At 41.1% G+C, this 17,365-nt stretch overlaps 1 protein-coding gene across 12 annotated transcripts in view; it reads left to right on the top strand.

Annotated features, from left to right (window-relative positions):
• Positions 1-17,365, top strand: part of ankhd1 (ankyrin repeat and KH domain containing 1) — a 200,145-nt gene that overhangs the window by 30,717 nt on the left and 152,063 nt on the right. For 11 of the 12 annotated variants that reach the window (XM_041192971.1, XM_041192973.1, XM_041192975.1 and 8 more), the window contains exon 2: positions 7,086-7,239. In XM_041192971.1, coding sequence (XP_041048905.1) covers positions 7,128-7,239 — 112 coding nt within the window. In that variant the 5' untranslated portion in view covers positions 7,086-7,127. Of the gene's footprint in view, positions 1-5,749; positions 5,915-7,085; positions 7,240-17,365 lie in introns of all 12 variants that reach the window. The other variant, XM_041192967.1, reaches the window with a different exon arrangement.

Genomic DNA, 17,365 nt, shown 5'->3' with positions numbered 1-17,365 from the left:
GAATATAAATTTATATGACTGAATGTATCTCATCTGATTTTGAGCCCACATGTGCCTGTCAGCCAATGGTCTAAAGAGTAATCAGTGGAAACCAAAGCTGATGTTTCCTTTTCCCAACCTGTGCAAGAAGGTAATTGCAACACCCCTACTGCTCCAGTTAACTCGTGTGCGCGCGTGTGTGTGTGCGCGCACAGCAGTCAGTTTGTGTAAAGCATGCTTCCACAAACGGTAATGTTATAATGATTACATATGTTTGTGGTTTTGATTGAGGGATAAATATTGACAAGGACACTTGCTAACTCCCCTGCTCTTCAAAATAGTACCATGAATTCTTTTATGTTCACCTGAAAAATGGGGCTTTGGTTTAACATCTCCTCCTCTGACAGTGTAGTGCGCTCCTAGTACTGCAGTAGGTGTCACTTTTGATTTTTGTGCTCAAGTCCTGGAATGGGACTTGAACCCACAATCTTCTGTCCAGATGCTACCAATTGAGTCACAGCTATGACTTAATTGCATATTAAATAAATTCTCTGAACCACCCTCATGGACCCATTTTCTGACACATGTGCAGAAACTTTTAGATATGCCATGTCTGCAATATGAAGGAATTAACCAGTTCTGTATGTTTCACTGATATCCTATTGCTCCACTTTTGCTGTTTACCCTGTGGAGGACCTCAGCTGACTGAAATCAGAATTGCTAACTTAATGACCTTGCATAGTGTATGTAGTGTAGGTCAAAGTTCTTGATGAAATCTTTCATTGGAACTGATGAAAAATTACATGCAAAAGGAAAATGTTAACTTATCTTTCTCTTTCAGATCCTGACTGACATTGTGCATTTCCAGCATTGAGTTTTAACTTCTAGTATTTCAGTGGGTTTCTAGGCCAGTACAAGTAGGTTTTGAAAATTGTTTGCAATGGACATCAGAGCCATAGGTCCAGGTATGGTATTTGCAAGAAAAATACTCCTATCTCTGTCTTCTGTTAAGTTTACTTTCCATTTTTCTTTCAATGTGAGTGGTCTGCAGATGGTGGTAGCACTGAATAAATATTAAATTAGGCCCCAATTTGTTTTTGTGTGTCCCTGAACCGTTTTTATCAATTTTTCATGCATGCTGGAATACAGAGTATTCACTCTTTCACCTTCTGAACTTGTACCTCTGCACATGCTGTCTTGCGCTTTCTCTCTTGCTTAGCCACCTCCCCGCCCTGAGGACACAGGCCCTGCCCCTCCCTCATTCCTCCTATCTACTTTACAAAAATGGCAATTCAAAAGCAGTTTCAGATGTACTGAGGTCATGACAGGCACTATGTAAATGCAAGCTCTTTACTCACCACTCCCTTCACATCCCTGCCTGCTCACTCACCTCATTGGTGCTCACTCTTTTCATCCTCACCAGTCTCAAGAATGCATTCCTGTTCATGTGCTTTGGCTTCTCCCTGAGATTGATTATCTCTGGTGATTTTCTGGGTCTCTTTTTCATATAAATACAAACTCTCTATTTAGCTTTATTTTTTTCTTGATTGTGCATGCAGTCGTGCTCATGCATACTCCCCGATTCTCTTGATTGAACTCCCTTTGTGTCCCAGCTCTTTCTTGTATGCGTCTGCCCCATCTCTATGCCCATCATGCCCACTTGTTCTCTCTTTGTCCCCCCCTCCTCGTTCTGACCCTTTGAATCTCTTGCTCTTGTTCCCACTAGCAATCTGTGTCTCATTATGTGCACACGGACCTCCACCACTCTTGTTGTGCATGTTTTCCTTTTCAGCCATCTTCTGTTTCTTGTTCTGTAATCTTTCTTTTAGTAAGTTCATCATAATGTTGGAGCCATAATGAGTGGCTTCTGGGAATGTATGCTGGAGATGTTGCTAATTGATTGGGGTTGATAGTACAGGGCATTGATTGGATGGAGTATGGTGGTGTCATGTTAAGGTCTCAGCCCTGTAAGTATTTTTAGAGCTCTTTTCATTTGGTCACTTGTTCAACTGTAGCTGGCCCAAGCATTATTAGCAAATTTCTGGTCTGTTCTATCATGGATAAATCAGTTGGCAAAGTGCTTTTCATTAATAAAGGTCGGGTAAGACAATATTGTTGGCTCTCTTTAGGAGCACACCAAATTGGAGCTTGATTTTTGTTAGCCCCAGTGCTGCTTTTCCCTTGCAGTTGGATATGATTGTAGATTTGAGAACCATAGTACTTTGGAAATGTGATGGTGATGTTAGCTTACTTTACTAAGGGAGCTTATATTGTTGTCAAAATTATTTTCATATCACTGTGTAGATCAGGTGATCCAATATAGATTTTTGTTGTGACAAGGTTCTTGGATCATCCTTGCATCCACCCCAACCAAAGTTAAATGTTTTTGTGCAGCACTAACAGATCGACCTGACTCGCCTGAATGTCTCAGTATTTTAATTTGAAATGAGACATCCCTCTTCCATTACTCTGTTGTGCTTTTGCCCCATTTGCTGCATCCTCTGCCCAAAACACTGTTACATGCTTCTGTTTCATCACTCCACAGTGATTGATCGCTGTCTTCATCTACAAACTGTAATATATGGTGGATTCCCATTGACTGCTTCCGCTTCTACTTATTTGCAGCAGAGTCTATATCTCCAGCAGTGACTTTTCTTTCCTATTGCAAAGTGGAGCCATTGCTGCTGCTCTCCTTTTCCTTACTTCTGCCCTATGGAAACTTTATGCACAGATATGAGACCCAGTTTCTGCAAGCATTAGTGCTCATTTGCTTTTGAATTCTTCCCATAATAGGGTGCCCAGAACTATGTCGGTTTTTTTTTGACTGTGGCCTAAAAATAAGTTAACTTCACCATTTCCTTGTTTTTGTTTTCTATGGCTTCTGAATCAATAACTGAGATTTTTTTGTGGCTGTATCTACTAATATTGCCACCTTTTTAATTTTCACACAGTGCACCTCCTGCTTCCCTCGGCCACCTAATCACTTTTCCCCCTTCTCCATTTTTCTCCCCCTCCCCACCCCCTAAATGAAGATTCTAGTGAGAGATTTGAGGTCAAGGACAGTTACAAGTAAAACCTAATAGATAGCCTATTAGCTGGGTAAACTCTGCTTAATGCTTACCATAATTCCAGAGTGTCTCATGCTTAAGATCTTCACTACTGTAATTCTTGTTTAATTGTACATGTCTTCTGTGGAGTTGTAATGGGTCACAATCCATCATTTGTCACCTGAAATACAAATGTTTTTCTTATCCAAGTTCCAGTACCATATCTCCACTGGACTTGATATAAATTGTACTTATAAATATTCTCAATTGCCTGTGCTACAGCAATACAATAACTGAGAATGAAATGTTTGCCAAATTAAAGAACATTTTGTACGGAAACTTGAGACCCAAGATGGGCTTGCAATACTAATCTGTAGTTTTGGTTTCAATTAATGAGCTTAAAAAATTGGTCAAAAATCTTTGCATGCACGGTTTTATACTCTTCACTTCAAAATCAAAAAACTTTAAAGTAAGTATTGACTGTTTGGAAGGCAGTCAGAACAGAATTAATATGGCTGTTAAATGTACTTTTTTTTAAAAACCCCCGGAACCCTTGGTTTTACATCTGAAGTAATTGGAACACAAAAGCGGTGATAATGTGGAACTTGTACAAGACCTGGGACAGAAATTCAGAGTCTTATATACCATTATAGGAAGATGTTGAACAGTGGGAAAAGCACAGAGGAGATATACTAGGATGTTACAAGGGATGAGATCATTGCAGTTATGTTGAACAACATGAGAGATCTGGGCTTTAATTTTTATTAGAGTGGAGAAAATTGAAAGACGATCTGATGGAGGTCTTCAAGATTTTGAAGGATTATGGTAAGTTAATAGTGATTTTGTTTCATTTGGCTGCGGAAATGGTAGCAAAGACATTAATTTATGATGATCACAAAGAATGATAGAGAAGATTAGAAAATTTTTTTCATTGAACACAAGTAGAATTTTCTGTCTCAAATTTTATTGAAGCAGAGTCTATAAATTCTTTTGAAACAGAATTAGATAGTTGTTTGGAAAAAGAATTTTGAAGATATAGACAGTATTAGACAATGACTCATGGAACAATACACTAGAGTTGACTTTCTGCAAAAAGACCTGTTCTAGGATTTGTTGGGCACAGTGTGCTTCACTTGCAGTGTGAACGCTAGAGGGCATCATGCACGGGTGTTAGTGCCTCTAATTAGTGAAAACCCTGTCCTAACATGTTGCATTACCAAACTATTAATTGCCATGGTCAGTTTTACAGTTATATTGATGGAAATTGGAGAACAAATAACTTGCACTAGAATGTCCAAAGTGTCCCAAAAGAATGGAGAAATTTAGTTTGGTAATGGTTTGATGAGAGTAAATTGCTTTTGACGAGAGCACTAGTTTTAATTAATCCTATTTTTTTGCTGTTGTGAATCTTTAACTGTTCCTGATGTTTATGGCTCAGTAACAGGCCATTCAGTACATTTTAATCACTTAATCATCTGAGGAATTAGACTTTGTGGAACCAGCAAATCTAATTCCTTTACCATTGGTGTGGAGCGCTCCAGAGCTGAGTGTTTTCCATTCAGTTAGCTTGTTTTTCCTTCTGTATCTTCTGGTGAAGAATATTTTACTGCAGTTAATGGTAGTGGAAAGTCTTCCCTTGGACAAAAGTATCCCCAGCCTGTATGGCATCATTTCCCTATTGAAATCTAATTTGGAAAGATTATTAAGTGCTCTTAATTTTAGTGATTCTATAGTTCAGATTGCAGGAGAGCAATGACAGAGAGATTGAATCCTTCATCCTGTGTGGGGGCATGTGTATTTCAGGATACTGTTGATGTAGTCTCCTTATGCCAAGAACAAATAATGGAAAACCTGTGATTTGTCTGCCCAGGTAAAGCAGATGATTTATCAGTCTTATTTAGAATCTTGCCAAAAACAATTGGCTTGGGCCTGTTGCATATAATGTCTATGTATTAAATTTAGAGGTACACCTAAAACTGATTGATTGTTTGGATCTGCTGTTTCAAAATAAATTCCACACTGTCCACGGTGTTCTGCAATTAAACTGTCGAACTTCCAATGTTAAAGGTGTATTGCCTTGCTTGGCAGTATGTCCTCCTTTCCCTTTACACAAAACATGGACTGTTTTAATTAATATCCTGTAGGGTATTCAGGACTCTTTCTGTGGTGACGAGATGGTTAAGGAGTTAAGTATAGTGGGGTAAGAAAGAGGTGTATGGGTGATAGGAAGTGGAAAGGAGTGTATTTAAGTTGAAAGAGTAAGAGATTCAATGGAAGCGAGAGAGTGGGGAGAACAGCAAGTGATTGAATTAAAGAAATGGGAAAGGAGCTACAACCCCAAGTATACAGTTGTTGCAGTATGGCAGGGAAAAGGAGCAACCAACACCCAGCATCTGCCGCCAAAGAGAAAAAGAGACAGAATTAAGAGTTAGAAAGGAACAGAAAGTGAGAGGAACAACCAAGAGAGCAACAGCAACACAAAGACAGCAGAGACAGGTAAGCAAGAAAGCATATTCTTAGACTTAACAACTGCAACACCATGGGAGATCTGCTAGTGTTAATGTTTTTTTTCCCTCCTCTGAAGGTGCTGACTTTTGCTATGGTAAAGCTCCACAAACACCAGCAGCCTTTTGGTACCTCAGCAGTATGTGAGCCTAAAACGTGTTAGCAAGCTTTTTGATTATAGATGCTCTTATAGCTGAGCCTTGTCCTGTTCTCAACAGATGTTGACATTCACGTTTTCCAGCTGGAGTTACTGGATAGCAAACAGGAATGGGAATCCTGGATGATTTTTCTCTTTCCTCCCCTATTGAGGCCAAATGTAGTATTCTTACTGCTGCTTCAGTTGAGATCAGCGAACTCGGTACATCCAGAGAATGGACCTTCAGGTTTGTAAAAGCAGTGCTTTTACTCAGGCTGTTGTTGTGGGGATAGTGATCATATCCATTTTGGTATTGTTGGTGTGGAGCAGTAACATAACCATCATACTATCATTGATTTACTTTGCTGAGAGTGCAGAGAGTTTATATTTATTTTAGTTATTAGGATGAAAAAGAGCAGCTTCAAGTGTCCTTGAAATTATTGCTCAAGAATATGCAAAATGTGATAAATGGACAAGGATGAATCGAAGCTTAAATGTAATAACAGGGAAATGTACGTTTTTAAACCAAGTTGATGAGCAGTCTCTACTCCTTTCTATGTTTGAAGGGGGTGGATCCAAATTCTTCAGTATTCTGGTCATAGTGCAAACTAACATACTGGTCATAGTGCAAACTAATATACCATGTGCTTTGTGAGCATCTTTGTTGTTCTCCCTCTCTCACTGCCCTTGCCTTCAACACCCTGCATATGACTATCTGCATTGTCTGGTTGACAATTTTATTTGCTAGCCTTTGATTTTGCTTTTCAGTAACTAGCACGTCCCTATACACAGCTATTATATATTCCCCTGGAACCAAATAAAATGGTTCCTTTACTGGATTTCATCTAAAATAGCAATACTTTATAGACGGTAAGTGAATGTTAAAACATGGACGGCTATAGTGTAGCATTCTCTACTCCACTGCAATTTTACAGTTCAAAGAGGAGATGGTACTGGAAGAAGAAATTGTCACAAACTACTATTGTCAGTATATAAATATAATATGCATTTCAAAATTTCAAATAACCTCAACATTTCACTGACCAAGTGGACAGAACAGCAAGATTGCAGCAATTTTTTTTAAATTTCTAAAGTCCTGCAGTCTTTAATTGAGCCTTCCATCATAAAATTTTAGCTGGCTAAAATGTTTTGTTAGTGCCTTAATTAAGCATGCAGAATATGAATTCCATGCTACTTGTATGGTATATCGTGCAATTTCGGGTTTGTTCAATCATGGAGGCACAATATTGTCCAAAGCTCTGTGTATAATTTGTGTAGCTTACCTTTGTTGTTTTTAATTGTCATTTCCATTCTTAATTTCCTGGGAGCTTGTCTTGTTCTTTTGAGAAGCAAATTGATTGTTGGAAGAAGGAAGTGCTCTCTTGTATCTTTAACCTAGGATTATAATCTTTTTTCAGGTTGAATCGTTTATTTTGGACCAGGAAGATCTGGATAATCCAATGCTTAAAACGGCATCTGAATTACTGTTATCAAGTGCCGCAGATGGAACAGATCTACGAACGGTGGACCCAGAAACACAAGCTCGATTAGAAGCCTTGCTTGAAGCAGCAGGTATTCTCTTCAGTGTGATTGTAACATGTAACTTTTTTTTCTACAGAATTTTATTTCTGATTGGTCTATTCGCTGACTTTCAGAACACAAATTATGCATATGTTCCAACGCCTCCCCCACAAGTACTTAATATATGGATTATAAATTAACCTCAGCCAATATATTTGGTTGAGTGACTACTTATCAATAAAATATTTTGTTTGTTTATGCAGGTTAAAGAACTTTAATTTGAGCTTAATCATAACCTAAGGAATAACTGGGATTGTAAGTAATGGTGGGGAGAGAGAAGCTTCTTGACAATTTGAGTGGCATGAAGTTTACATTTGCAAGAACTATATAGTTAAATGTGATACAAGTATTTTAGGTAAGCGAGATAAATAGCCTGTTATTTGAGATGGTTGGAGTCTGGAACAAACTTCCTGAAAGGGTGGTGGAGGCAGGTTTGATAGAGGAATTCAAAAGACAATTGGATTGCTACCTGAAAAGAGAGCATGTGCAAGGTTATGGGGAGTAGGATGAGGTGGAATGCTCTTTCAGAGAACCAGTAAAGACTTGATGGGCCAAATGGCCGCCTCCTGCACTGTAAAGATACTGTGATATAGATGGGAAAGTGAAACTGTACCCCTTTAATAGTTTAGCATGTTTCCATAATCTATACATAATGCTGAGTACAATGCCACATCATGGATATTGTTTTCTGATATGCAGCAGGAAATTCTGCTGTGCATCAGAGTAAAAAAAAATGTAACTTTATTTGGTTCATTCTACCATTACATCCTATTAAAACAGTGCATTTTGATTTCATTGGCAAAATGCCATCTTTTGCCTCAATGTTTCATCACTTTGTGCAGAAATTAGACTACAGTAAGTCCTCACTAAGTCACCTCGCTTAATGTCAGTTTCTTCTTTAGGGCCAATTTTTCTGATTTGCGTTGCCATTTTTGCTTGAAGGTTTTTTTTGTAAAAGGGCCCCCGCCCCACCCCATGCTTCACTCGGGGCCAGGTCCTGCCATGCTTTGGCGCTGGAGCTGCTGTTGCTGCCGTTACCAGAGACCGAGTTGAGGGGAGGGAGAGAAGGACTGAGTTGGGGAGAGAAGGACTGAGTTGGGGGGAGGAGGAGAGGGACCGAGTTGGGGGAGGAGACGGACTGAGAGGGGTGCCGAGTGGTGTTGGGGGCGGGTGGGGGGGAGGTGAATGGGGTGGGCGTGTGGTTGGGGGGGTGGGGGTGGGGGGAGAAAGGGGGGCCTTTATGGCAGGTGAAGAGACCGAATTGGGGAGGTGACAAACTGTGTGAATTCAGAAGCATATTTCCACTTGACTGCAGATAGGGTGTGATATCCTAGCTATTTTTCTTATGTATGTCCCTTATTATCATAGCGATCGTGAGGTTTGTTTATGAGTTATGTTACACTCTACTTTGTTACTAGCTTTTTTTGGGAAGCAGCAACTTGTTTTGAAATTAGTTTTTTTTTTTCAACCAAATTATGACAACTGAACAGGCATTAGTGAACCCATGAGTAAGGTCACTATGTTGTAGTTTTCCCAAATATGCAGTCATAAAATGGTTACAACACAGAAGGAGACTTTTTGGCTCATTGTGTTTACACTGGCTCTCTGCAAGAGCAGCTCGAAAATTGGATTGAATTGAGGAATTTCCAAACCAGTGTTTTAAAAGTCCCAGGACCCCATGCAGTAAAAATAGGAATTTATTGATTTAGCTCATATTAATCAGTTGCCATCATTGTAAATTGACAAACCTGTCCCTAAATCACTACATAAGATAGTAAATGGGAGCAGGAGTAGTCCATTTGGTCCTTCAAGCCTGATCCACTAGTCAGTACAATGAAGGCTGATATACATCAACCTCACCTACGTTTTCCCCATATACCACAATTCCTGTTGTATCCAAAAACTGGTTAATCTCTGCCTTGAATAAACTTTAATGGCTGAACATTCATAGCCCTTTGGGATGGAGAATTTCAAAGATCTATAACCTTTTGAGTAAATAAATTTCTCTATTTCAGTCCTAAGTGGCCCTTATTTTGAGACAGTGATCTCAAGTTCTAGACTCCACTCCCAGGGAGGGGAAAGAACCAGCATCTACCCTCTCAAGCATCTTGAGAATTTTAAGTTTCAAAATGATTACCTGTCATTCTTCTTAATTCTTCTATAGGCCTGGTCTATTTAATCTTTCCATATGGGGCCAAAATTTTCGTCCCAGGAATCAGTCTAGTAAATCTTTGCGCTCTGTCTGAGGCAAGTATATCCTTCTGAAGGGGCTTGACAGGGTAGTCATCGAGAGGTTGTTTTCCCTGGCTGGGGGAGTCTATAACGAGGGGCATAGTCTCAGGATATGGGGTCAGTCATTTGGGATTGAGATGAGAAGTTTCTTCACTCAGAGGGTTGTGATTGGGATTGAGAGGAAAATCAGCCATGATCGTATTGAAAATTGGAGCAAGCTTGAGGGGCCGAATGGCGCATTCCTGCTCCTATTTCTTAGGTTCTTGGATCCCTTAGGTAAAGGGCAAAAATGGTACACAATACTCCAGATGTGGCCTCACCGAGGCTCTACAGTAATTGCATTAAAACTTTTTTACTCTATGCTACCTCCCTCATTCTGTATTCCCAAGTTCATCGACACCTGGACTTTCAAAATTCAAACAGTTGAGGCTTAGGCCTTCATTGACCTCAGCATTTCTGCAGCTACTGATTTACTCAGCTTCATCCTCACCTCCACCTTTGATATCCTAGTCCCCATTAAAACAATTATATTCTCTCACCTGGGCCATTCCCTCTGCATGACCTTCACCTCCACTTCCATAAGTCCAAAAACTTGAAAGGACCTGGTGAACAACTGATTTAGCCACCCAACGCTATATCTGGCTGTACCACTTTAAACACCACCAGGTGCTTCAGTTGTCTGCTAAAACTCAGACAGAATCTCAATCTTTGCAGTGCAGAAGGAGGCCATTTGGCCCCTTGAGTCTACACTGGCTGTCTGAAAGTGCATTTTACCTGGTCCCACTCCCTTGTCTTATCCCTGTAACCCTGCACATTACTTCTTTTCAGATAGCAATCCAATTCCCTTTTGAATACCTCAGTTGAACCTGCCTCCACCACCCTGTCAGGAAGTTCGTTTCGGACTCCAACCACTCCCTGGGTGAAAAAACTTTTCCTCACGTCACTTTTACTCCTTTTGCCAATTATTTTGAATCTGTGCCCTCTAATTCTTGATACTCCCTTGAATAGGATCAGTTTCTCACTATTTACCCTGTCCATACCCCTCAGGACCTTGAATACCTCTTATCAGGCCTCCTCTCAGCTGCCTTTTCTCTAAGGGAAACAGTCCCAACTTCTCCAATCTATCCTCATAGCTACAGTTCTTTATCCCTGGAATCATTCTTGTGAATTGCCTCTGTACTTTCTCCAATGCCTTACATCCTTCCTCAAGTGTGGTGCCCAAGACTGGATGCAGTACTCCAAATGAGGACTAACTAGTGACTTGGACAAGTTCAACATGACCTACCTTACTCTTGAACTCAATGCCCCTATTAATAAAGCCTAAGATACTATATGCTTTAACTGCTCTCTCAACATGCCCTATTATCTTAATGGCTTACGTACATGTGCACATGAGGTCCCTCTGTTCCTGCACCTCCTTTGGAGTTCTCCCTTTATTTTATACTGTCTCTTCATATTCCGCCTGCCAAAATGAACCACTTCACAATCCTTTGCATTGAACTTCTTCTGTCACTTATCTGCCCAATCCATCAATATGTCTATGTCATTTTGAAGATCAAGACTATCCTCACCACAGTTCACAATGTTTCCAATCTATGTATCATCTATAAATTTTGAAATCATGCCCTGAACAGCAGAGTCTATGTCATTAATGTATAGCAGGAAGAGCAAGGATCCCAACACTGACTCATTGGGAGCTCCACTACAGTCTTTCCTCCAACCTGAAGAACAACCATTTAGTTCTGTTTCCTGTCACTCAGCCAATTTCTTATCCACCACCTTATTCTGTGAGCTAGAATTTTGCTCACAAGTCTGTGTGGCACTGTATCAAATGCCTTTTGAAAATCCATATATACCACATCAACAGCATTGGCCTTATCAACCTTTACTGTTACCTCTTCAAAAAACTCCAAGTTAGTTAACCATTTTCCCCTAATTATCCTGCACTCGTCTAAGTGATTATTGGTTTTTGTCCCGAACTATAGTTTCCAGAAGTTTCCTGACACTGCAGTCAAACTGACTGGTCTGTAGTTGCTGGCTTTATCCTTGCACCCCTTTTTGAACAAGGGTGTGACATTGGCAATTCCCCAGTCCTCTGGTATCACCCCTGTGTCTAAAGAAGACTGGAAGATTATCACTAGTGCCTCTGAAATTTCCACTCCCACTTCCTGCAGTACCCTTGGATGCATCTCATCCGGTCCTGGTACCTTTTCTGTTATAAAGATAGCCTTTCTAACATTTCCTTCTCGATAGTAAATTCTTCAAGTGTACCAATTATCTCCTCTTTCACCTTGGCTTGGGCAGCATCTCCTTCCTTTGTAAAGACAGATGCAAAGTACTCATTTAATATCTGTGCTATTTCTCCTGCCTCCACGTGCAAGTACCCTTTTTTATCCCGAATTGGCCCTACTACTACTCTTGCCACCGTTTTGATATTTATTTTCTCATAGAAGACCTTGTGGTTCCCTTTTGTGTTAGCTGTCAGTCTCTTTTCATGCTCTCTCCTTGCTTTTCTTCTTAGTGTTTTCACTTCCTCTCTGGCCCTTCTATATTCAGCCTGATTCTCCATTGTATCCTGGAATGCACTTAACTGCTGATTACCCAACTTGTCCTCCTGGTTCTCGTGTTAGCCGATATCTTAAATGGTTCTCTGTCTCCTGGTGTTGTCCCTCTCTCCTTTTAAATCTGCTGTCTATCACCCCTCTCCTCAAAAAGCCAACTCTCGACCACAATGTCCTTGCAAATTACTGTCCTATCTTTTCTCTCCAAATTCCATGAACATGTTGTTGTTTCCCAAATTCATCCCCATCTTTCCTAGACCTCCATGTTTGAATCTCTCTAATCAGGTTCTGACCTTTTGCAGTACCGAAACAGGTATTAGCAAAGTCACAAATGATATCCTATGTGACTGTGACAAAGGTAAACTTCCCCACCTCGCCATCTCTGTCTGCAGTCTTTGACACAGTCGCCCATACCATCCTCTTCCAGGGCCTCCGACGCCCAGCTTGGTGGGATTGCTCTCACCTGGTTCCATTCATATCTAATTGTAGTCAGGAAATCACTTGTAATGTCTCCTGTTCCCACTCCTGCACCATTACCACTGGGGTTCCCCGAGAATCGATCCTTGCTTCCTTATTTCTCATCTATATTCCGCCTCTTTGGAATCTGAAGGCACACTATTAGTTTTTACATGTATGATTACAGCAAACGCTCATCCGTCACCTCCAGTACTAGATGTGCAGAAATTTCCTCCAGTTAAACATTGAGAAGACCGAAGCCATTGTTTTTGGTCCCTGCTCCGAACTCTGTTCCCTAGCTATCAACTCCATCCCTCCCCCTGGCAACGGTCTAAGATTAAACTAGTCTATGCACATCCTTGGTGTCATGTTTAATTCCAAGATGAACTTTGGACCTCTTTTGCCATCATTAAGACTGACCATTTTCATCTCCCACTTTCTACCTCTGTAAACCTGATCATCTAAAGCTCTGCTATTTATGTCTTAACTCACAGCAAATTACGTTTCCCTATCACACTGTACTTGTTGACTTGCTTTGGTTCTTGGTCAAGAAACGTCTTCATTTTAAAATTCTCATCCCTGTTTTCAAATCCTCATTTCCTTTCCCTTCCCTATCTCTAATCCTTTCCAGCCCCACAAACCTCCAAGGTATCTGCACTCCTGTAATTCTGGCCTCTTGAGAATTTCCAGTTTCAATTGCTTCACTATTGGTGGCTTGCCTTCAGTTACCTAAGCCCCAAGCGCTGGAATACCCACACTACGCCTCTCAACCTCACTTTAGTCTTTTAAGATGCTCCTTAAAACCTACCTGTTTGACCAAGCTTTGGCCATCTGATTTAATACTTCCTTATATGACTTGGTGTCATGCTTTATTTTATAATGCTCCTGTGAAGTGCCGTGGGATGTTTCATTATGTTAAAGGCACTATATAAAATATGTCGTTGTCTTGTTATACTTCAATCCTTTTTTTAATTAAGGCTGATGTAAAAGCAAAAATACTGCAGATGCTGAAAAACTGAACTAACAAAAGTTGGAAAAACTCCAGTCAGGCAGCATCTCTGCAGAGAAACAGAATTAACATTTCAGATTGGTGACCTTTGATCAGAATTGAGGGAAAATAGAAATCTAAGAGTTTTTAAGCCAGTGGAGGGGGTGGGGTGGGGGGGGTGGGGGTTGTGGTGGTTGTGTGTGTGTGTGTGTGTGTGTGTGTGTGTGTGTGTGTGTGTGTGTGTGTGTGTGTGTGTGTGTGTGAGAGAGAGAGAGGGCAAAAAGAACAAAGGAGAAGGTCTCTGATAGCATGGAGGCCAGGGGAGATTAAATAACAAAAGATTTCATGATGCAGCACCAAATAGAGCGGTAATGGATATAGTAAGGAGACAAAAGTTGTGTCCAAATGAGTCATGAATTGCTCCATTAAAAGCACATTTGAATGCAGCACGAAGGAATAAAGAAACAGAGCGAAGACCAACCCAGCAAAACAAGAAAAAAATAACCTCTGCCTCCATCTAGTTGTGGTCTAAAGCCGAACTCCATATTGAATCCAGAAGGCTGTAGAGTGCTGAGTTGAAAGACAAGGTACTGCAACACCTGCCCTTCCACCTCCTCCCTTCTTACTGTCCCAAGTCCCCAAATGCTCCATCCAAGTGAAATTGCAATTTACTTGTACAACTTACAATTTTGTATGCTGTACTCACTGTTCACAATGTGGTTTCCTCTACAATGGGGAGGCCAAGCACAATCTGGGTAACTGCTTTGAGGAACAGCTCCATTCAGTCCGCAAGCATGACCCTGAGTCTCTGGTTGCTTGTTATTTTAATTCCCCACTTTGCTCACATGCTGTCCTTCTGTCCATGTCCTGTTAGTGTTTCATTGAAGCTCAGCGCAAGCTTGAAGAATAGCACCTTATCTTTACAATCTAATTTTGTGCATCACTGTCTTGTGTGGCACCTTATTGAATGTTTTTTGAAAATCCAAGTACACTGCATCCATTGGTTCTTTGTTATACACCCTACTAGTTAGATACTTAAAAACAAAGCCTGACAGATTTATTGAACATGGTTTCCCTTTCATAAATATGTGTTGATTCTGCTTTATCATAATATGATTTTCTAAGTGCCCTGTTACCGTGTCTCTAATGATAGATTCTAGTATTTTGCTTACTGCTAATGTCAGGCCAACTGGCCTGTAGTTTCCTGTTTTCTCTTTCCCAGCTTGTGTTAGTGGGATTATGTTGCTATTTTCCAAACAGCGGAAACTTTTCTAGAATCTAAGGCAATCCAGAAGATCAAAATCTTTGCATCCACTCGCCCTGTAGTTACTCTTTTAAAACACTAGAATGCAGGACATTGGTCAAGAGGATTTGTCAATTTTAAGTCTCATTAATTTCTCCAGTACTATTTCTTTACCAATAATATCTCTAATACAAAATAATTGTTTAATGCTTCTGCCATTTCCTTGTTCCTTATTATAATTTTACCTGTCTCTGCCTGTGAAGGACCAATGCTTACGTTTTCTAATCTCTGTGTTTTTGCATATCTGTCAATGCATTTGCAAAAATAAAATACTGGGGACCCTGGAAATCTGATTTAAAACAGAAGATGCTGGAAAAACTTAGCTGATCCAGGCAGTATCTATGGAGAGAGAAAGAGTTAATGCTTCAGGTCTGATCTTTCATCATTACTGGGAAAAGTTCAAAATGTAATAGGTTTTAAGCAAATGATATGGGGTTGGCGGGGCATGGGGTGGTTGGATTGCTGGTAGGAGAGAATGTGATAAGAACAAAAGGGAAGGCCTGGTCTAGGGTGCAAAACAGGAGAGATTAAACGACAAAAGTGCATAGCCAAAGGGAGTGGGAATGGGCCTGGTTTTTTAATAGAATAAGGAAAGATGTGTCCAGAAGAAGTGGGAGTTTTTTTTTTTAACACATTAATTCATGGGATGTGGGCTTCGTTGGTTAGGCCAGCATTTCTTGCCCATCTCTAATTGCCCTTGAGAAGATGGTGGCGAGCTGCTGCCTTTAAATGTTGCAGGCTGTGTTGGAGGAATACCCACAGTGCTACTAGGAAGGAAGTTCCAGGATTTTGACTCAGTGACAATGAGGGCATGGTGAATTAGTTCAAGTCAGGATGGTTTGTGCCTTAGAGGGGAACTTGCAGTTGGTGGTGTTCCCATCTATATGTTGCTGTGGTAGAATCCTGGGTGAGTTGCTGCATTGCATCTTATAGATGGTACACGCTGCTGCAACTATGCTTTGGTGGTGAAGGAAGTGGATGTTGAAGGTAGTAGATGGGGTGCCAATTGAGTGGGAAAGTTCGTCCTGGTTGGTGTTGAGCTTCTTGCATGTTGGAACTGCACTCATTTAGGCAAGTGGAGAATATTCCATCACACTCTTGATTTGTGCCTTGCAGATGGTGGACAGGCTTTGGGGAGTCACAAGGTGAGTCACTCTCTACCGAAATCAGCCTCTGGACCTGCTCTTGTAGCTACAGCATTTATATGGCTGGCTCAGTTCAGTTTCTGGTCAATGGTACCACCATTCCCCCGAACCCCACCCCGCAGGAAGTTGTTTATGTGAGATTCAGTGATGGTAATGCCATTGAGTGTCAAGGGGAGATGGTCATTGCTTGGCACTTGTGTGGTGTGAATGTTACTTGTTAGCCCAAGCATGGATATTGTCCAGGTCTTGCTGCATTTGGACATGGAATGCTTCACTACCTGAAGAGTCATGAATGGGGCTGAACATTTGTGCAATCATCAGCGAACATCCCTACTTTTGATTTTATGATGGAAGGAAGGTCATTGGTGAAGCAGCTGAAGATGGTTGGGTCCAGGACATTACTCTGAGGAACTCCTGCAGCTCGGCCCTGGGACTGAGATGATTGACCTCCAACACCTACAGCCATCTTCCTTTGTGCTAGGTATGACTCCAAACAGTGGAGTTTTCTCCCACTGATTTCCACCTGACTCCAGTTTTGTTTGGTCTCCTTGATGCCGCACTCGGTCAAATGATGTCAAGAGCAGTCACTCGCGCCTCACCTCTGGAATTCAGCTCTTTTGTCCATTTTTGAACCAAGGCTGTAATGAGGTGAGAAACTGAGTGACCCTGGCAGAACCCAAACTTAGTATCAGTGAGCAGGCAATTGCTAATCAAGTGCTGCTTGATAGCACTGTTGATGACCCCTTCTTACTGATGATCAAGAGTAGATTGATGGGACGGTAATTGTTCGGGTTGGATTTGTCATGCTTTTTGTGTACAGTACACACCTGGTGAATTTTCCACATTGCTGGGTAGATGTCAGTGTTGTAGCTGTACTGGAACAGCTTGGCTAGGTGCTTGTTAAGTTCTGGACACCAAGTCTTCAGTACTACAGCTGGAATTTTGTCAGTGCCCATAGCCTTTGCAGTGTCAAGTGACTTCAGCCATTTCTTGATATCACATGGAGTAAATCGAATTGGCTGAAGACTGGCATCTGTAATGCTGGGGACCTCCGGAGGAGGCCGAGATGGATCATCCACTTGGCACTTCTGGCTGAAGATTATTACAAATGCTTCAACCTTATCTTTTGCACTGATGTGCCATGCGCCCCTATCATTGAGGATGGGTATATCTCTCGAGCTGCCTCCTCCAGTCAGTTGTTTAACTGTCCACCAACATTCACGACTGGATGTGACAGGACTGTGGAGCTTAGATCTGACCCTTTGGTTGTGAAATCATTTAGCTCTGTCTATCGCTTGTGGCTTTTGCTGTTTGTCACGCAAGTAGTTTTGTGTTGTAGCTTCACCACATTGACACCTTATTTTTAAGTATTCCTGGTGCTGCCCTGCCATGCCCTGCTGCACTCTTCATTAAGCCAGGGTTGGTCCCCTGG

The sequence above is a fragment of the Carcharodon carcharias genome, chromosome 8 (genome assembly GCF_017639515.1).
Source record: "Carcharodon carcharias isolate sCarCar2 chromosome 8, sCarCar2.pri, whole genome shotgun sequence".
Classification (NCBI taxonomy): domain Eukaryota; kingdom Metazoa; phylum Chordata; class Chondrichthyes; order Lamniformes; family Lamnidae; genus Carcharodon; species Carcharodon carcharias.
Note: the sequence above shows the minus strand (reverse complement) of the source record. Positions and strands in the feature narration are given on the sequence as shown.